At 41.3% G+C, this 22,800-nt stretch overlaps 1 protein-coding gene across 3 annotated transcripts in view; it reads right to left on the reverse strand.

The window, feature by feature from the left end:
- TES (testin LIM domain protein) overlaps positions 1–22,800 on the reverse strand; it is a 43,371-nt gene that overhangs the window by 14,891 nt on the left and 5,680 nt on the right. For 2 of the 3 annotated variants that reach the window (XM_033099178.1, XM_033099179.1), the window contains exon 2: positions 5,146–5,231. In XM_033099178.1, coding sequence (XP_032955069.1) covers positions 5,146–5,231 — 86 coding nt within the window. Of the gene's footprint in view, positions 1–5,145; positions 5,232–6,621; positions 6,720–22,800 lie in introns of all 3 variants that reach the window. The other variant, XM_033099180.1, reaches the window with a different exon arrangement.

Raw genomic sequence — 22,800 nt, forward strand, 5'->3', positions numbered from 1 at the left:
ATCCTCCCAAAAGAGAAATGAATTTTTGTATCCCTATTTGTAAAAATTATTATTTTTACAAGGCAAGTAGTAGCAGCTGGAGTGCTCTGACCCGCTGCCAGCATTCACAGTGATTTAAGGCATGATCATGGCACGGCTACAGACCATAATTTTAAGAGGGTTGGAAGCTGCCCTTTTATAACAAGGATACACATATATGGACTGAAGTGTGGGCCTCTGTTATAGAATTCAACACAGGCATTAATCCATTTATGGTGTGGAATTTTTACTTTCAGCCAGCTCTAAACCAATCAGAAATTCTCTGCACAGATGTATGCTATATTCACGTAACACTTTTCTTGTAAAAGGCATATGTTTTATTGGAAGGCTTTATCAAACTAAGACATAAGAATAATTCTTTTATGTGTATGATAAATAACCTGTGGTTCCAATGCTACTACTATGCTTTCAACATGAAATAACTGGCTATAAACTTCTTAAAATTTTGGGTTTATGTCTTGTGTTTCATAAATATTTGTTATCTCTAAATATTACTTGAAAGTGTCCCCCAAAAGTAGTAGGTCTTAGTTAGTATGTGTCGGGCATCCCCATCTTTTATTCTCTCTAGTCTTATAATCACTGGTGCACTGAGAAGGGGAGCTCATAGTTACAGGACCCCACTGTCCACCAGGATGCCCATGTCACAAAAGCACCACTTAGGGAAGACAGCCTGCTACCATCTGAAGTTCACTGCTCATGAGAGTGTAAGCATGGGTTCTCGTTTCTGCTCTGCCAGGTAGGAGGGTGGTGGTGGCAAGGAAGGTTCTGGCAACCTTTGGGTCCAAATTCCAGGTACGCCATCCTTCACCCAGGCCTTCGGTAAGTTATCTAACTTTCCCAAGTCCCTGATTTCTCATATATAAAATGGTTAAACTTCCATTTAACCATTCATTATGAATTTGTACCAACTAGACAGTTAACCAAGTTTATTATTTGAAAGTGCTAAAAAGGCTGTGTGAAAGTTAGAGCACCTGAACCTTTCGCCAACAATTCATGGCTCTTGCATCATGACAATGCACCAGCTCACACGGCACTGTCTGTGAGGGGGGTTTTAGCCAGTACACAAATAACTGTATTGGAACACCCTCCCTACTCACCTGATCTGGCCCCCAATGACTTCATTCTTTACCCGAAGAGAAAGGAAATATCAAAAGGAAGACAGTTTGATGACATTCAGGACATCAAGGGTAATATGATGACAGCTCTGATGGCCATTCCAGAAAGAGTTCCAAAATTGCTTTGAAGGGTGGACTAGGAGCTGGTGTTGGTGCATAGCTTCCCAAGGGGAGTACTTCGAAGGCGACTGTAGTGATATTCAGCAATGAGGTATGTGGCACTTTTTCTAGGATGAATTCATGAACTTAATTGTCAGACCTTGTAAGCTGCTAAATTTGTAGTAATTCATTATGCAGCAATAAAAAACTATGACAAGTGCTTATGGTGTGCAACACATAGGAATGCTCATAAATGGTATTTCTTATTAATAACTCATAAGCTCAAACAAGTCATTTTAACTTCCTTGGCTTTTACAGATCTTTGATCTGCAAAATGAAGTGTGGCTAGCTAAGTTCCAAGCTCCCCTGTAAACTTCCATAAACTAAGAAATCATTTTTAGCTTTCACCACTGTTGTGACACACCTTGAACAGGCAGTGATGCCTGCTGGATCTCATCCATTCACTCTCTAGATCCAGGCAACACCCTTCATTTCCCTGTGCTGTGCCCTAGGAGGCTGTGGCCTATGCCTGCAGCAGTGGGCCACCTTGTGCCAGAAATGGAAGGGCTGAGTGATGAACAGTCAGGTCTGAGTATTTACTTCCTGGCTTCCTACAAGTGTACAAAGTGCCAAGGGAAAAAAAAAAAAATCATCCCTTATTTTACTTTGGGGGTGTTTGAAAGCAGGGGAAGAGGGCATTGTGGGCTGCACTGTATCCCCCACCCCCCAATTTTTATGCTGAAACCCTAATCCCCAAAGTGGCTGTATTTGGAGACAGAACTTTTAGGAAGCAATTCAAGTTATGAGGTCATAAGGGTGGGGTCTTAATCTAACAGGACTGGTGTCTTGATAACAAGAGGGAGAGGGATGTCTTTCCTTCCGAGTGCCCACTGAGGAAACGCCATGTGAGGACATAGCAAGAAGGTCTACAAACCAGGAAGAGGCTCCCCAGAACCCAACCCTGCTGGCACCCTGATCTTGGACTTCCAGGAGGAAGACTGTGTTTTAAGCCACACAGTCTATTGCATTTTGTCAGAGAAGCCTGCGTAGACTAAGGCCAGGGGCAAGCAGAACTTGTCAGAGGTAGTGTTGGAGCTGAGTCATGAAGGATGGAAGGACTCTGTTTCCTGGTGTTGAGACGTAGCGCCTTTCCAGGCAAAGGTAACACACAACAAGGCGCAGAAATTACAGGGAGCAGCCAGTGGCCAGCAGCTAGAGCACAAAGTGCTTGGAAGGAAAGTGGGACAGGAGACTGGAAAAGCAAGCTGAGGCCAGACGAGGCCACGACTGTGCCTCCATGATCACGTCTCCTGGGATAGCACTGAACGGTTATGCCGCTGGGAAGTACAAAGGACCGTTTCTGGGGCTGTGTATAAGGACCGACCAGTAAGAAGTGGAGAATAATTTAACTCTTTCACATTGTGCCTCATGAAGTTGTAAGGGTCCTAGAAGTCAGGGGCACCGAGAAGATGGAGGAGGAGGCCACTGGGCAGGTCTGGGCGCCTGTCCACTTCAACCACAGCAGTTTGGTGGTGCTAGGCTAGACCTGGAATCTTTGTTACACTTGGGACCACCAGCCTAGAATATTTGACTGCATAGACTACTGAAAAATGGCTCATCTAGAGGTCCCAGGCACTTGCTCTCCAAGCCTTCCATTTGTGGTGGAAAAGTCAGGGAATTATCAAGAATTCTGAGAAAAATGCGTCTGGAGTCCTGTTGGCAGAAGACAGAACTACTAAGTAATCCCATGTGGATGGACCCAAGCTAGATTGGAGGTCATTCCAAAGCCCTTTCATTGATTTCATAGTCTCTCACAGCTCTTAACAGATTCTCAGACCACACTCAGGCAAGTAAATGACTCTGGAAAAAAAAATTTTTAAGTGATTTTCATGCCACAGAGAGCTACTCTTATCTGACCTATTTTTATCTCAAAATGTCAGATTATAGTGAACTACAATAGAAATAGAGCAAACAAAAATTACTATTAACTAACCTTCTGCTTTAGAGAACAGAGGCTATCACTCAGGCATGAGCTTTAAAAATCTCATAGCCATTTTGGCATCTGTATAGCTGAACTAAAAAGACTATTTTAGGACTGTAAAGTAAGAACTGGGCCCAGCAGAGGGCAGTGCAGCTCTCCACAAAGCCGGTGAGACCAGTAGAGACGGGTGTGCATCTTAGGAGCTGAAACATTCTAATCTACGAAAACTATTTAGAGTGTCTAGTGCCTTTACTTTTTTAATACACGGCAGACACTTTGCCTAACTGCTGTGTCCCTTGAAAAGGTAGCACGAGAAAGAACTATAAAAGTCATGTAATTAAAAAACTCCTGGGAACATTAGGTCCCTACAAATAAAGAACTCTACCATCATTTCTGGGAGGGCTGAGGGTTACATTGCCTTCACTATTTAGAACAACTATCTCTGTTTCCTAAATCTTGCTAAATAAGCTAGCTTTTATAAGAGCCTCATATCACAAATTTTATTTTGTTACATTCTCCTTTAACATGCTGCATGCAGCCCCAATAGTTGATGAGACTTTATTCTAGAGAGTACCCTATGGAAATGGGCAGTACAGAGGTGGTTCTCAAGTGAGATCATTCTAACAGGCAGCTGCCAGCAGAATAATATCGAACTGCTTATTTTTATTTTTTCTGTCTAACAATAATGTGCTGATTCTCGCTTTGAACAGACTAATGAACGAACTACCATTACGGTCTTGACAGCCACTGATGAGCAACATTTATGTTCTTTATAAGAACATGTTTTAATACCTATTGTAGGCTTACATGATATAAATATTACTTTAAAAAAATCATGATGGGCCGGCCTGGTGGCTTGTGGTTGGAGCGCCGTGCTCCTAACTCTGAGGTCACTCGTTCTATTCCCACATGGGCCAGTGAGCTGCGCCCTCTATAGCTAAGATTGTGAACAACGGTTCTCCCTGGAGCTGGGCCGCCGGGAACAGCCAGAGGTCAGCGTGAGCTGCTGTGTGTTGCCGTGGGCTGCCATGTGCTGCCATGAGTGGCTGGTAGCCAGCATGAGTGGCCGGCAACCAGCGAGAGCTACCGTGAGCTGCTGTGAGCGGCCGACCGATGACTGGCGATTGACTGCCTCTTCTGGAGGGAGCGCAAGGCTCATAATACCAGCATGGGCCAGGGAGCTGTGTCCTATACAATTAGACTGAGAAACAACGGCTTGAACCAGAGTGCAGCGGGGGTAGGAAAGGAGGGGCGAAAAAGACATTAAAAAAAAAAAATCATGCAAGTAAGATCTATACAAAGTTCACATCTTCGATCCACTAACATTTGTCCTCCACATACATAGACACTTGATTCAAATCAAGACACTGGCGATGAATCATTATTTCATCATTATTATTATTCAAAATTCAAGTGCTTCAAAGTTTTTCAGCGGAAAATTTACAGCTGAAAATTTTGAAAAGACCCTGATTCAAGTCCATTTCCTGGCACTCTGGACACGAATGCTCAATTCATCATTCACATTTGTTATTTATTGCAAATATACAGACAAGATGTGCAAAGTTAACAATTTTTAAGACTAGTAATTAAATTAATAAATAGTCCAGGGAAATTACCACAAACTTATCTGTTACTCAGAAAAGAGACATATTCAGTATTCTAGACTCCTAGGAAATCTAAAGGACAGCAGATAAATCAAACAACTCTAAATACAGTAACTACGGCCCAATTAGGTAAAACTTAATGACAGGAAGAAAGAAAAACTTTATTGTTTATTTATTTCTTAAAAGAGAATATAACAGATCTGCCGCTTAGCACCCAGGCTTAAGAACTTGTAAGTGATCCCCACTGTCTGCGGCGCATTGCCAAAGAGCAGAAATCCCTAACGTGATGCAGTTTTCCAGACGTTACCTCCAAAAGTGAAGCTCAAATCCTTCGCATTTTTCTTTGCATTTTAAACAGGGGGCTCCAAATCCTTGCTCATGACCTAGGCCCATCTGTTAAAAAAATAAACAAAAACAACACAAAAAAATCAATGTGGATTTATTATTACATTTTTTAAAAATCTGAAAAATTCAATAAATTGCACTTTTAATTCCACTTCCCACTCCTGTTGATAAAACTTTCAAACAAATCTTTTATAAGTCTCACATTGTTTAGTCAATGGTGACACCCAGCTATGTATATGGTGGCTCCAAGTACATACATAACATACTTGTATTCTTACTGCTTTTTTCACGAAAAGAAAAGCATCAGAATACAACTATATAGAAGACCACAATATCAGAATTTGCAAAAAGTCATGAATTGATTACCTTTGGCTACTACATGCCCTGTACAGAACAGGTACAGGGAGCTCAGAAAGCAAGCCTGGCCCCAAATAACATATTTTGCAGCAAACCAGGAACGTGTGAAAGATTTTAGGTATTAGAATAAAAATATTATTTTATATTATAATATAATGACAGCAACAACAAAAGAATTGAGATAAGCACTTATCTCATGGAAATCTTACAGAATCTCATAAAATGCTTATAAAGTAGAATATTATTTTCCATTTTAGAGATGACAACTGAAATTCAGAGAGGTTATGGAACTTGCTTAAGATCAAGATGTTAACAAATGAAAGAGAAGAGATTTGAGTGCAGGTCTGTCTGACTCCAAGCCTGTGCTCTTATGCCTGGGGTGGAGGTGGGGGCTTACCAGTGCCCTTATTATAAATAAGTGCCCTTAAAAAATAAGTGCCCTTATTTTTTTTTCTTTACCATATTAAATAATTCTCAGGAACTAGCTGATAAGCGTGGGGGCAGGCGGGGAGGTGTGAACATGAGGGCAGGACACAGGAAGACAGTGTAAGCTCTTTTGCTCAACTACTGATATCACAGTGAAAAACATCAGCGGGCTTTGCATCAGCACGTCGGCAAACCACCAGCAACCAGCTTATGTTGTGTTTTAATATCACATCAGTGACGACTGACAATTTGTTATGTGCTAGTGCCTGGAGTATTAGTTCAAGCCAGACAAGTAACAGATTTTTCCAATGGCACCTACAGTAACCGTACTAGGCTGTACATGTCAATAGGCACTCACAACCACATTGTAACCTGTTCCTTGCAGATCAGCCCGACCATGCCCTAAAGTGTAAATGAAGCCCTTCCTTTTTCTGAAAAAAATTACTACATCCTCTTCCCATAACTAAGGGCATATTCAAAAGCAGCTGGCCACTCAGCTGCTTAGGAGAGCCCGTGTGACTTTAAGTGGAACTATCTCAAGCATGCTTTCTAACGGTGATAAAATCTATCCAGACTTAACTGAACTTCATCAGCTTTGCCATGTCTACATTACCAATTTTCAAAAGAATTACAACTCTCTAAATTGTATACTTAACTTTAACAGTAGACCACACTTTTTTTTTTTTTATCTCTTGAATTAAATCGTTTCCTTGTCACTGATGATCACAGTTCACAGTCCAGAAATAAAGTGGGCTAAGAAAGCAAAAGACAGAAAAAGATGGCTATTTCAGTTTTTTGGTCTTTTCTAAGGGGCGTAATTAAAGCTCCTCAAAGTTTTCTCCATTACGATATCCACAGTAAAATGAACAGCAAATCTAAAAAGGTACACATATTCTTTTTCATGCCCTTTCTAGTTTTCCATGAAGGACAGTTAACAATCCTGAATCAGCCTGGTGTACAGATTGACTTCATACTGTGTTCTGTGCATCTGCTAAACTCTGATCCCAAATAAAAATTCAGAGTTTGTTATTAAAGCTTAATCACATAACTCATCTTAAATCAAGTGCTTTTAAACTCTCTTGTAATTCACAGTAAGAAATACATTTTACCTCATGATAGAACATGCATACACACACAGAAACTTCTGTGTGCATAAGTATGTGTAAATCCTGAAGCAATGACTTACTGGCTGAGATAATAACCAGGAGTAAGTGTGCTTCTGCCTCTAAATTAAGTGGCCATCTAAACAAATTCTTGCCTGCCTTCAAATCTGAATCTCCTGGTCTGAGCAACTTGGGCATAATAAAATACTACAAACAATCCCCATCTTCTTCTCTGTTTCTGAATGAAATTAGGAGTCTCAGCTAATGTAACTGGGACCTCAATTAGTCGGCAGACATTTTACACTAAGGCCTCAGCGTAGCTTACTGCTGATTTTCAAAGTCAGCCTTGGAAAGGGTCAAGTAGTTTCTTTCCTACCTGGTTTTTATCTTCTTAAAATAGTCATCAGGTTATTTATTAGAATGATTAAAACTGGTACTAGTCCATGAACATCTACTCTTAAAGTGCCCACATCTCCTCAGTGCTGGACAGGCCTCGGTGCCCCGGGTGTAAGAGACCAGGAGACAAATGCAGAGCAGACGACCTGCTCCCTCCAGGGCGCACAGCGAGTCAGCAGCAAGCCAACCAGAAACTCCGCATCCGCATCCGCATCCGATCAGGCAGCTCTGAGCCCTGGGGGCAGACCTCAGGCTTCCAGAGAGATTCCCTGGTTCGCTTCTGTTTCAAGGAAAAGGACTACCAGCCCCCAAAGCCTCCGGCAACACATCGAAATGTGGATGCGTTTGGAAGAGCTCTATAGGGAAGATCTGAATCTGTCAGGAGGTTGGGGAAGCTCTCCTGAACAAGTGATGCTGGAATTGTGGTCCAAAGGATGAGCAGAGTCGAACTCACAGAGAGGAGAAGTCTGTTTAATGCAGGGGGCACCTACACGAAGCCTGTGGCAGAAGAAGGCACGTTGGAGCGAAGGACACCTAAGAACACTTGGAAGGTGACAGGGCCAGCAAGCAGACTGGGTTTTTCCCCACCTTTTCTTTTCCTTTTCCCAATGAAGAAATAATCTCCTCAAGCATTTGGCACCATCTTGGGATACCAAGTTGAAGGCATTCGCAGAGACAGGATGAGACTGGTAAGAAGGAAGTGCTAGACAAAAGCCAGGTAGGCCATGAGGGTGTGGAGACAAGAGCCCCTGTGATCTGTGCTACCCAAACCTCAGAGGGGGGACTCTCAGGGAGAGTAGGAGACCTGACTCTGAAAAAAGCAGTAATTTGAGAAAATAGCTCTGCAGCCTGCCCTGGAAAGCTCTGGAAAGCACTGCTCCAGTGTTCTTCCACCGCTCCCCACCCCCTTGCCAGGAAGGTCAACTTAATCTACATACAGCCTCCTTCCAGTACAATTGTGACCACCTAAAAGAAAGTGTACCTCCCCACCTTGAGAAACACACACACTTTCATCTCCAAATGCTCGGACATGACAAGTTAGGGACTTGGAAAATATCCCAAAAAGAGAACAAGTAAATGAGAAAGTGGAATGAGGTCATGACAATATGATACTCTCTCCTGCTATAACCCAACGAAAGCAGTTCTAATTAAAAATAAACACCCAAACAAACCAGGCACCTGGTTTTACAACCATTGTTAGCAGCTAAAGCGTTGAGAGTTTCAGACTGACAATGAACTTACTTTCCTTGGGGAATTGCATTTACAGAAATATTTTATAGCTACAAATATAGAGCTATAAAACTTAAACCTAATTGACATTCAGCATTGAGATCTGTAACATGCCACATTACTGGATGGGGATTTCTTCCAGATTCTTACCCTCTTTATCAACCTGTTAAGATAAAAAAGCACAATGTCACTTAGACAACAAAGACAAGTGTTCACAGGCTAGTTTAGATTGCCTTGTTCCAGACTGAATTATAATCTAGAGTTCTATCCTGTTCTCTAGTCCTGTTAAATCCAATGCATATGATAAAACTGCACTAGGGCAGACATCTTCTCCTAGTGTGAGGTAAATTGCTTCTGCGTCTGTTCCCCCTCCAATTTAGGCATCTAGGCATCTGCTATTCTCCCCTTAACAAGTCAAACATATGTCAGGTGAGGGAAAACACACTAATTCTACTCTGATAAAACCTGTTTCGGAGCCAGAACAGCCCCGGGAGTTTCTCAGGGCCTCTTCCCAGACCCCTGGGGGCACAGGTCCCAGGACGTGGGATTCCTGCATCTTCCTGGTCAGTTCAGTTCAAGCACTGGATGGAACCCCATCTGCCCCAAGAGCTCAGCCAATTTCTCTCCCTCCTTCACTTTGTGTTCTGGATTTCCTGCGGTCCAGGACCCAGAATTCTTCTCACTACACCTCCTCCCCTGTCTGTACCCTCAACACAGACCACACCCCGTGGTCAGCAGCTTCTGCTTTCCTCAAGAGCCACGACTGTTCCTCTTGCACATCTGCGTCTTATAGGGTAGTTTCTGCCCAGAGGTCTGAGCTGGAGTATTCTTGGTGAGGGAAAAGAAAAGGGAAGGTGTTATTTAAAGAGACCTGGTTTGCTGGGGAACGTGGGCAGGGCTGCTGGAGAGGATAGGGAGCCTCTCTCTCTTTTTCATTGCTTTAGCTGCTAACAATGGTTTTAAAAGTAGGTGTCTGTTTTGTTCGGGTGTTTATTTTTAATTAGAACTGCTTCCATTGGGATATAGCAGGACAGAGTATCAAACTGTCAGTTAAGGCAACCTGGCTGCTTAGAAAGTGAAATGATCGAGTACTGCACAGAAATATATCAATTACACCTCAATTTTTAAAAATAACATGGTTGTAGATACTAGAGAACTAACAAAACAGAGAACTGTGAAAATGTACAAGGATCACTGAAGGACAGTCAGGAGAACTGTGGTCTTGTCCCAAGGTGTCACTGTCAAGATCAGTGATTTTAGAAGTCACTTCTTTCTTCTCTGCGCTTCATCTAGATAATGAAGGAATTGAACTAGATCAACTCCAAGATACCTCTTAATTCTGTAATTATGGCTGCAAATCATGTTTCAGATTAACTTCACCTCAGTTTGTTATTCAACATGGTCATCTGTTCAATGTTTTAAACACTAAATAGAAAATAATTATTCGAGAAAGCTAGTATATTATTGGCTCTTATAAGTCAGAATCATCTGAATTCAGTTTGGAAGAGTAGTTTATAAAGTACACATAGGAAATAAACAAATTAAAATTTAAGGGCTAAGACTCAGTTCTGTTGCATGTAATTATTTCAACAGCAAATGTGATATGGTATTCCCGGCAGAGTCAACCTGGTGCCTAAAAGCACATGGTTTTCATAAGCACACAAGTCCCAAAGCTGTCTACTTCATATAATTTTAGTAACACATTCTGGCTGGCCAGCATCAATACAAGGATATGACAGATTAATTTTTCTTCTTCAATATCCAAGAAAACAGGTCCTTCGGGTTGACTATATTCGGAAAAACTATAGTCAGGCTTTGGGAGTACCTTTCAAGATCCTTTTAAAAAATAAAAATGACCATAATATTTTTTCGTGTAACACTAGACATAGAAAAATAAACTTTTTAAATACCCTTAAGTATAGGCTCCAGATACTGAACTTACATCCCCATGACCTGTGCCTCCAAATACCCTTACCCTCTGCTTATTTTAGAGTAAGAAATGGGAATAGAATCAATTTCTCCATATTCATAATTTCAGACAACCAGATAGGTTGGCAACATTTCAGGTGACCCTTCTGACCCAGAAAAGGGTATTGCATGTCAGATACTGTAAAGAAAAAGGAAGGAAGGGTAGGGAACATATGGTATTTCAAACATGGTCTGAGTTGATTTGGGTCTGGAAGATATTATGCGGTATTCACGGTGAGATCATCTGATCATGCTGTTTTCATAACCAATTTCCCTCTGAGCCAAGGAATCGTATGTGGTTACTAAACAAGCAAGCGTTACTAAGACTTCTTTAATCATCTTGGAATGAGGCTGACCAAGGTAGATTACATGAAATATGCATATATGTTCCCTCCCTCCCCCATGTATGTACATATACACGTCTATTATCTACCTATCATCCATGTATACATACACACATAAACATGTATATACACATATTCCTACTATACTCCTATAGAGCATTTTAGAACTTGTTCACGCAAATGAATATTCTAGATAACATCCCCTCTCATGAATCAGTATATTTTGATTAATCTGACTCAAGATTTTAAATTGTTTTAATTTTTAGTTCATTGACTGTTTTCCAATCTCTACCAAGACTTGTAGTATCAAAACAAAGAGGGAGGTTACACAGAAAACCAGTCTTAAATATGAAAACAGCAGCACCCTTCAACTTTTATATAGTTTGCCAACTTTCTTGGGTGAAAATATAATTTATTGTGATTAAGAGTGCCTATTAACCATTTCTAATAAATTGCTAATAAGTACTTCTTTGTTTATAAGAACAAAATTCCCCATCTCTCTCTTTCTCAAGCCTGAAATGCGTGAGAAGAAGAATGAAGAAAACGCCTGGGGCCCAGAGGCCTCCTTATCCTTGTGAAGTGAATGTTATCCTGCTCTCAGAGTCCTAGGTCTCTCTCTAAAACAGCAGTTTGTTCCCTCATTTCCAATCCATTGCTCATGTTCAATCTTCTGTCATGTCACCCGGGGACCATTCTCTCCTAATTGATCGCTCCCTTTGTATGATGTCATGTGGCTGCTCCCAATAAAACCTAAAGATGATCACAACAATCCGCTTGTTAGGGTCTTCAAGAAGTTCAGTGACTGGCACAAGTCTTACCAGACAGTGAAGGGCCTTTTCATCCTACCACCCCCTCCTCACACACCTCCCCTACCACCCCCTCTTCACACACCTCTCCTCAACCCCTCCTCACACACCTCCCCTCCACCCCCTCCTCACACACCTCCCCGCCACCCCTTCCTCACACACCTCTCCTCCACCCCTCCTCACAAACCTCCCCTACTACCCCCTCCTCACACATCTCCCCTACCACCCCCTCCTCACACACCTCCCCTACCACCCCCTCCTCACACACCTCTCCTCCACCCCCTCCTCACACACCTCCCCTCCACCCCTCCTCACACACCCCTCCTCAAACACCTCTCCTCCACCCCTCCTCACACACCCCTCCTCACACCCCCTCCTCCACCCGTCCTCACACACCTCTCCTCCACCCCCTCCTCACACACCTCTCCTCCACCCCTCCTCACACACCTCCCCTACCACCCCCTCCTCACACACCTCTCCTCCACCCCTCCTCACACACCTCCCCTCCACCCCCTCCTCACACACCTCCCCTACCACCCCCTCCTCACACACCTCTCCTCCACCCCTCCTCACACACCTCCCCTACCACCCCCTCCTCACACACCTCTCCTCCACCCCCTCCTCACACACCTCCCCTCCACCCCTCCTCACACACCCCTCCTCAAACACCTCTCCTCCACCCCTCCTCACACACCCCTCCTCACACACCCCTCCTCCACCCGTCCTCACACACCTCTCCTCCACCCCCTCCTCACACACCTCTCCTCCACCCCTCCTCACACACCTCCCCTACCACCCCTCCTCACACACCTCTCCTCCACCCCTCCTCACACACCTCTCCTCCACCCGTCCTCACACACCTCTCCTCCACCCCCTCCTCACACATCTCCCCTACCACCCCCTCCTCACACACCTCTCCTCCACCCCTCCTCACACCCCTCCCCTACCACCCCTTCCTCACACACCTCTCCTCCACCCCTCCTCACACACCTCCCCTTCACCCCTCCTCACACACCTTCCCTACCACCTTCTCCTCACACACCTTACCACCCCCTCCTCACACACCTCCCCTACCACCCCCTCCTCACACCTCGCCTACCACCCCCTCGTCACACACCTCTCCTCCACCCCCCTCACACACCTCCCCTACCACCCCCTCCTCACACCTCTCCTCCACCCCTCCTCACACACCTCCCCTACCACCCCCTCCTCACACACCGCTCCTCCACCCCTCCTCACACACCTCTCCTCCACCCCTCCTCACACACCTCTCCTCCATCCCTCCTCACACACCTCCCCTACCATCCCTTCCTCACACACCTCCCCTACCATCCCTTCCTCACACACCTCCCCCACCACCCATCTGCTTCTGCAGGAGCTTGCCCTTTGCTTGGATCTCATTCCCCTCTCCTCAGTCTGGCAAAGTCCTACTCTCCATGGACCCAATTTGAATTCCTCTGTAATACCTTTCTTCAACTACTCTGTGCAATGTTCTCCTGAACTCCCATCAGTCTTGGCACAAATTTGATTATTTAATCCTTTCTTACCATGACTGTTTACATATCAGTTTACAGGATTAGACTATGAGTTTCTTGTTTATATTTGAATTCCTAATGTCTGAGACTTATAGAAATGAGTTTTATTTATTACATGTTTTAAATATCAAATGATCTTTAACACAGTATCTTAACCCTAAGGAACTCCCATTACTTTTCTCACAAATACACACACACACACACACACACACACACACATACATATGCACAAGCTCTGGCAGGGGTGATGATAGTAGCAGCAGCAAATATTCATTTTTCTTTTTTTTGTTGAGATATAATTAACATGACATTATATTAATTTAAGGTATACAACATGATTTGACATTTGTACACATTGTGAAATAATCACAATAAGTTTAGTTAACATCCATTGCCTTAAATACATTTCTGTGTGTGTGTGAAGAGAATTTTTAAGATCAACTCTTTTAGCAACTTTCAAATATGCAATACAGTATTATTTATCAGGCACTCATATTGCCAGGCATGGTTCTAAGTTTTTTACATGGATCATCAAATTTTATCCTCATAACAATCCTATGAGAATGTGAGGTACGTTAATTATCATCTACATTTTCATCTAGATGAAGAAATTGCAGCAGAGGACTTTGAGCTTGCCCAAGGAGACTGCGTGGCAGAATGCCTGTTCTTAACCACCAGTGCCTGACCACAGGAAAAGACCTGGGTTAGACAGATACTCAGTAAATCTGCTTGATTTTTTTAAATGGAAAGAAATAGAATTTTTAACTTAAGACCAATGGATTATAGCTCACGAGTAGAATAATCAACTAAGGGTCTTTAGTTGTCAATACCACGTATCCAGAAAGCAAACTGGAATAAAACTCTTCATCGCAGAGTCTAAGATTCATTTTATATTCCTTCAGCTCTTCAGTGAATGAAGTACAAAGCCAGAGCCCTACATGAATCTATATCATAAAATGAACTGTGAGTCAAGTGGACTGACTTTGTTCACACACAGTAGTAAAAAATTCACATTGACTATCCTGCTAGGAAAGGAAAGGAAACAAGTGATCTTTCAGCCTAAATGTTTATAATAAATTCTATTCTGGGGGTACTGGGTCAGTTTCCTGGAAGTAATTAAATAGATGCCTCCCCACCCGCCCCCAATCTGCCCCTCCATTTCTTAAGGCTATACAGTGACACAGGGACCATCACAAAGGCAATTTGTCTATACCGTGGTCTGAGATGTAACCAGGTTGTAGCAAACTACCTAAGACATCTATACAACCTCAATAACTATGGTAACATATTTGACAAAGATCAGAAGTAGTTGCTAGTGTGTTTTTTTTTCTAGGAAACATCATTAATTTTAGTTTGGGTAGGGCACCTTGAAGCATTTCTAATTATACTGCTGGTGATGATGGTGGAGGTGGTAGTAAAAATATCTCCACCACCATATGCTAAGATGCTAGTACCTGCCAGGCACAATACACGCATCATCTCATTTATTTCTCAAAACCACCTATAGGAAAATGCTATCATCCCTATTTCACAAATAAGGAAACAGACTTGGAGAGATTAATTTGTGTAAGATTGCCCAGCTAGCAAGTGGCAGCACTGAGATTTGAATCTTGGCATTTCTAACTCCAAATCCTGAACTCTTAACTACAAAGTCACCAAGTTTTTTCCTCCAAAAAGAGACTCTGAAGGTAAGTAATAATTCAAATGAGCAATATTCCTCATCAGTAACTTCTCTAGAACAATAATAGGCTTGATCTGAAAGACTGCCTATTTGTCACTGGCCAGGAGCTCCTCCTTGCTAGACAAATCTGAGACTGAGTATACAGAACCTGAATGTCTGCACACCAGCTGCACTAACATTGGAAACCCTGAGGTGATTAATTCACACACAAAGAGGGCCCTCAGGAGAAGGGGTGTGAGTCAAAGAAAAACTCCAGGGTCCTGATGCAAAATAGGTCTCTTCCAATGTTATAGTGAGAGAAAAATGTTAAAAGAAAACAACCAAATACAAATGAACAAATTAAATCTCAGAGCTGAAAAATCTTTATTCAAAATAGGTAGGCTTAGCACTAGTACTGACAATCATTTGCTGTACTATATATAAGATTCCACACATTATTGCAGTGGCCAGGGGTAACATAAGGAGGCATAATCTGAAATACCGTTCTTTTCATTCTTCTTCAAATCGCTAAATTTCTAGATTTATAATGCAAAATCTGTTAGTTACAAATTACCCCAAAACTTGGTAGCTGAAAATAAACATTTGTCATGTAAGTTTCTGAGGGTCAGGCAGCTGGGAGTGGCTTAACTTGGTGGGCTGCTGGCTCAGAGTCTCTCCAGAGATTGTAACCAGGGGTCAGCTGCGGTGCAACCCTCTGAAGGCTCAACTGGCAGGAGACCTCCTTTTAAGCTCTCACAGGTCACTCTGGTGACAAGGCAGCAGGTCCCCCCAGGGTAAGAGACCCAGAGAGCGAGAGCACCCAAGATGGAACCGCAGTCTTTAATCTTGGAAGTGACATACCATCGCTTCTGCCATGTTATACGCTTTGGCAGCCATTGCACAGATCCAACCCACACTCAAGGGCAGGGGTATACATGGGACGTGCATTCTAGCAGGTGGGAAACCAGTGGGGCCATCTTAGAGCTGCCTACCACAACTTCTTTTCCTCTTTTGGCTTTAAATCCAAAGACTAAGTGACTTGTGATGAGACAGTCATACCACGTTTCCCCTAAAAAAAGACTTACTTTCGGGGAAACGGTATTACAAAAGGAAGAGTACAAGGTGGTGCTTATCTACCTACCGACTCTTGACTTTATTTTTTCCATTTCAAACATTTAAATGTCACCATCTGAACGGGGATAGAAAATAGAACTTTGCTCCTATTTTACCAGGGCAGAACTAGTTTTTAGTCTCTAAGCCTTATTCTCTACCCATCTCAACATATATACACACTTGTGCATACACGTATACACACACATCTCATATATGTATGTATAGAACTTGTTATAGAACTCAGTCACAAACCAGAATATAAAATATCAGGTTTAGTTAACAAGAAATTTCCAGAAATACATTTAAGAGAAAAATTTCACAATTTGTATAACATGCCATAGTCCTCCTGAATGAACATAAAAGTAAAATGGGAAAAGACTTATATAAACTTTATGCTATTACATAAATCTATCTGGTGATGAATTTAGTAAAAGAAAACAAATATAGCACTAATTTATGTTATCAGGATGCAAATGACTTTATTCAAATTAGATAGTATTATAGTTAGCAGTTTGTAACTACTTTTCCAGTACTGCTTACTGATTCAAAACCTAATGTATCCTCACAGTATTGTTAGGGGCAAAACAATTTAGATTTTTTAACAATCCTTGTTCTATTGGTAAGCAAATGATAAAAAGAAATGTATTCTGTCTGTTCAGTTTATACTGGTTCCTTATAAACATGTTCCAAACTGACTACCATCAAATTTTTTTATACTATTGCAGAAAAGAAGTTGCTTAGAATGTCTTTAGGAAGACCTTGTTCTGTCTCGGAAAAGGCCTCCTCCTGAATCTGTGACTTTGAGAAAGACAATGCAGGCTATAAAAATGTCACAACAGGCTATGTATGACTGCTGCTGAAATGGCTTCTTAATGAGAATGGGCTGAGATCTGGCTGCACAGCAGGACTCTGCAAGGGCACGTGCTTTATACTTTGTACACAGCCCTCAACTCTCACCATTATTAGTTCAAAAAGGGATTTTAAAAACCTGATTCCAAAGGCATCTGTAGGGTTCCTTTAAAAGAATTTAGATCATGACAAACAATCCTAATTTGGTCTTGTGTTACTACATCCAACTGGCTCTAAAGAGGAGATCTCACAGCTGAATATGGAGAGGACTGTATTCAGATTGTGTGTACCCCAAACATGACTACTGCCCTCATTTGTGAGGCCTAAGGGCAAAGGTATTATTTCTTTAGGAGTAATCTGTTATAACAGATGGGCGAGAGTCACTGTACAATAAATAACTTATTGCCACTAATTTCCTAACTATCTAATCAGAGCACCTGCAAGAAAAGAGGACAGTACAGGTGTATTTTTCACAGAGCAGAGAATGAAGGGAAAGGTTTGTGGCACTGGCTGAAAGAGCCATTCGAGGAGGGTAATCAGGAGAGCAGGAGGATCCAGGGCCCCTGGAGAGAAGGCACAGAAAATTGGGATGCGGGGGAGGGGGGTTCAAAAAGAAAATTGGCATTAGAGGAATTTAGAAGAAAGTTTTACAACACAGATCTTTTACAACACAGGTCTTGTAAATGGAGAGAGGAGGGGAGAGATGCAGGCAACTTCTTGCCAGATGTCTTACGCTTCTTCACTTATTGCCTAGACTTTTCACTCCAGCCCTTACTCTGGAAAAAATGAAATATGTTTATACGGTGTGGTGTGTACACATAAGAACCCAAAAAACTTTGACCCATGTTTTGATATCTGTTAGAGAAGTGGTCTGATTTCACAAGCTTTTGTTCTATATTTAGACTATAGACCAAGGACTTCTCCACTACAAAATACATCGTTTTAGATTTGTCCAATGGTTCAGGGGAAATAGATAACTTTGAAAACATGCATACACCTTTTTACAGCTAAAATCCAATTTCACTTGCATATTATTTTAATTTTCCTTTATCTTGATGGAACAACAGAGAAATCACTATTCGAATGGACTGATTAGAAGGAGGGCCCACTCTCAAGCGACCAGTGGTGTCAAGGCAGCCGCAGTGTCCTGATTCTGTTCTTTTGCATGTACAGAGGGCTACAAGGGTGATTCCGAGGGGGAAAGCCGACTCTAAGCCCTTTCCAAAAGCTTTCGCTGACGGAGAAGACTTGCAGCCAAGTAACAGAGGGGTATACGGTATGATTCGTTGCCTGAAAAACCAAAACACAGTGGCTTAAAACTACCGTTTATTCTAGTTTCTGTTCATGATGTTCTGCTCATGCTTCTGCAGTCTGGCCCCTTGGGCTGGGTTCAGCTGGATGGTGCTTGTGGTCTGAGCTGGGCTCACTGCATATGCCGTCACTTTGGAACAGTTGGTCTAGAGGAGCCTCGACTGAGATGTTTCATCTGTTCTGCGTGGTCTGTCATCCTCCCACAGGCTGAGCCAGGCTAGTTCACATGGTAGCAGCAGGGGTCCAGGAAAGCAGAAGCAAAAAGGTCTCTGGAGGTCCACGCTTGGAGTACACATACATTATTTCCACTACAGTCTACTGGCAGCCCAGATTCAAAGAATGGGAAAACAGACTCCATTTCTCAATAGGAGGAGCTGTAAAGAATTATGGTCATTCTTGTAATTTACCACAAAAACTCTGAGGAAGATGCCATTCAGGAAAACACACCTGTTCACTATACTAGACGAGAATATCTGGTAATGTTAAATCAAATGCCTCTTCCAGAAAACCCAATTAATATAGCTTTGGCAGATACTCAAACAAATACTGGAAACAATCACTTATGTTTACTTTCATCATAAAAAGTTAAAATCAATACAATTTGCAAATTATAAAAAGAAAAAATTAAATCCCATAATTTAATACACCCAAACTACTGAATTTTAAATGAACATTTCTTTGTGCCCAACAAAGTACCAAGTATCAATAATTTCCTGAAAACAAGTTGTCATAAAATTCTTAATGATATATTCAGGTGCTTATTAAATGGTTTGAAGATCTATGTAGGATTTTCCTCCCACTGCACTGGATTTCTTGATAATGATCATGATACATCTGTTTAATGTCCATGTTCAGCTCCGCTATCCTCATACCCCTGTGAGAGAGACGGCTGTAACCCATTTTCAGACAAGGATCCTGAGGTTTGAAGGTTAAGTAACTGCCAAGTTCACAGAGTGAGTAGGTGCCAGGGATAAGAACTGAGCCCAGCATTCCAAAGTAGATCATCAACCTCCATACAACGCCCTCTAGTGCTCTGGCCTTCGGCGTAAGGTACCCAATGATCTAAGGAGGACGAAAGATACAAGGGAGCATCATGGGAGCATCCAACCCACAGCCTGGAGCCAAGCCGAGCCCACATCAGCTGGCCCCAGGGTGGCATTTTCTCCTCCACCTTGAGATGACACAGTGTATAAACAGGAATCAAGAGTCAGATAGATGTATAGATCAATAGCTGTAAGCTAGGCTCCTGTACCAGCTCAGAGACATACTTCCTTAATTCAAACCTGTGACCTTGGAGAAGGACAAATTACTGCTGAGTCTATACCTTGGCTTCATTTTAGAAGAGTCAAAACTGAAAATGGAAGGGGTGAATACCAAGAGTTTACTGACTTTCCGCAGCCACGTTCTTTGGATTCATGCTATTATTTCTTCCTGGAACGCCTTCTTTGCCTAATGAAATCAAATTTATCCTCTAGGGGTTAGTTTGACTGTTGTTTTCCCCATAAAATACTCCCAAATCCACCCAATTAATGTTAATTACTTCTGCATGTGAGACCTTACATGAGTGCTGTGTGTTCCTATCACTGCAGCGCTACTCAAACTATGTGCTGAGACAAACTGAGAGTAAACAATGTGGAATTACTTAACCATCTGACAGTAATTTTATGCTTGATACACTTAATAATTTTTTAAAAAATTAGCCCTGTATTTGTCTTTTCTTTTTAGCAACTCCTATTTATTGTGTTTTTAAAAATATCAGCCTATAGATTGAGTTTTTAAAAAACCAGTTCCACTCCACAGGTATTTTGAGAAACACTGTATTATAGCATTTATTTCATTCTATCTAGCACTGTGGTTAATTTACATATCCACCTTTCCCAATAGCTATCTTGCCTGCCTGCCTTTTTTATCTGCCAAAGCTGACATCACAGTGTTTTGGGTGATACACACACAACTGGTGATATTGAGAGAAATGGGGTTGAGATTCTGTAGTCTTACATTTAAACGGCCCTTTTAATATTCTCTATGAAAAACAAAGGGTAACTTTACTTTGTTTCCCCCAGTTATTTTTACTGTAGGCCAGTACCCCCCTTGGGAAAAAACAGATTCCTTACCTTTACTTTGTGACTCGTTCTATCAAGGCTTTCATGACTCATACAAAGAAAAACTCCAGCTAACATCTGGACGATCATTTTGCAATGAAACATGATATCACTTTATCTTCAAACAAAGCAAGGGCAAGGTCACTGTGGCTACAGACTTATTAATGGACTCAGCACCAAGAAATCTGTGCTAGGCTTTCAGCCTCTTTTTTTTTTTTACACTCACTGTTCAGATAAAAAGTTCTGCAACCACCACACGGAAACTTACCTTTTTACCGTTTTGCATGGTAGTCAGAATGTCACTATAATGAACAGGCTGAGTCATTCATGATTTGAGGATGATTCACCAATTCAGAGAATACATATATGTATATAGTAGTAGCTTTGTTGTCTTTTAGCAAATGAGAACTCAGCAGTCCTCATTGCCTAGTTTCTCAGACAGCTCCCCCACTCTAAGTTTTGCTCAAACCCAAGCAGTCCCCCATTCTTAGCAGACTACCTAAGGATCAGAGAAATTGGTAATTTAAACTGCGGTCTTCTCCTTTTTTGAATATGAGCAAAATAAAGGCAGTGACATGTGGAATCAACCAATTTTTATGGCTGTGTGTACTCAGTGTGACAGAAACAGGAAGCATTTTTACAGGACTGTTCCTTATTCTACCTAGTGAGTGTGCTGTGGACGTTTCTTCTACTACATTCTGTTCTTCCCAAATATTTTGGGCAAGGAATAGTGGTTATATGGTTAGTTGAGAAGGAAAAAAGAGAAAAGCAATTGAGAGTCATTTTAGGGTGACAGCATGAACTTGCATTAGAAAATTATCGTCCTGTATCCCTTCACCTCTCTGGTCTCCCATTATTTAAGTAGGGATTACAGATCGGGCGCTTAGAAAACACAAATAAGTGGAACTACTCTCAATTTGATTGGAGCTGGATAGATGAAAAAAATAACATCTAAATTTATTTATCTAATAACAGTACCTAAGGCAAATTTTAAGACCTTAATATTCACTTAAAAAACAGATGAACTTATCAATTACCAAATTACTTTCCCTAAAATTTTGAAAATCTAGGAGGTTTTGAAATGTGTTTTCCATCTGGTTAGTCTTTTTTTCTATTTTCCTCTCCTCGAAAAAGTCTATTTCATAATTCATAATTTACATATTGTTCTCTTTTTGCTTTGTAAAAAGCAAAGTGATTTCCTGTATGTACTGTATATTAATGATCTAATAAACAGATTTTTAAAAATTAAAGTTTAAGTTACCATGGCAATAGTTACCAAACAAAAATTAGCAATGACTGCAAACAGGAAACACAACCCAAGATTGACTCTTTTATAAGGCATTTGTAATCAGGAAGACGTTTTCTGTACTTACAGGTATAAGATTATAATTATATAGCCTTATCCATTTATGAGCTTTTTCATATTCTAGTACATACAAGCTTCTTTCTCATTTCTTTTCCATTTGCCATTACTTAATATACATAAAATAAGAATTCCTAATTACAAAGTTTGCAAAACCAGGAACTAAGAATCACCACTAAAATTGCCCATTCTTTGTGCCAGAAGTTAAGTGAACTGCTGACGCGTAAAGAGTCACCGATGGGTGTAACCCCAGTTGTGCTTACTTTCAATCATTTACTTTGTCATTTACTGTTTTGCTCTGTCATTCCTCTTAAAAGTGTAAGTTGTGTTACAAGGCACCTTGTAATTTTTGTTCAGAACATACCCCCTGAGTCTAGAACTTTATGCTTGGCACATAAAGTACTCACACAGTTTTTAAACGAATCATTGTATTTTGGGGGAGATAACTTTTAAAGATTTTTTAAAAGCTCCATTACTTTTCATTTTCGTATAACTGAATACCAAAGAAAGTAATACATCACTCCTAGGCTTATTTGACCCAGGCTAATAGAGCATTTGAATCTCCATATTACAGATTTAAATTAATTAAACTTAATGTCCACAATATTAAAAAGGTGAACTAATTAAGTAATAACAAGTTGAAAAATAGGTAAGGTTTATGAAAAAAATTATTCAGTTAGTATACCATGACATTTCACTAAAATCACACATATGTTTATAGATTCTTGACTTGTGTAATTTTTAAGCGCTGTGGAACATTAATATTTGTAGACTATTTATAATATTTTCCACAGTCAAAGAGTCACAGAGTTTGGAGAAATCTTAGAAATCACTTGATTCCCCTACTATTTTTACAGATATGGAAACTGATCCAAAGTAGCCAACATTACAAAAACTAGAGTGGATCAGATCAGCTAACTCTCAGCCCACTGATTTTAACCATATCAGATTGATAAACAGAAGTGTCACAGCTGATGTACTACAAAAGATCTTTCCATACACTATAGCTCTTTACATACTGCATACGTACTGACCTTTGCTGATTGCTGAACAC

Source organism: Rhinolophus ferrumequinum, chromosome 26 (genome assembly GCF_004115265.2).
Source record: "Rhinolophus ferrumequinum isolate MPI-CBG mRhiFer1 chromosome 26, mRhiFer1_v1.p, whole genome shotgun sequence".
Taxonomy (NCBI): Eukaryota; Metazoa; Chordata; class Mammalia; order Chiroptera; family Rhinolophidae; genus Rhinolophus; species Rhinolophus ferrumequinum.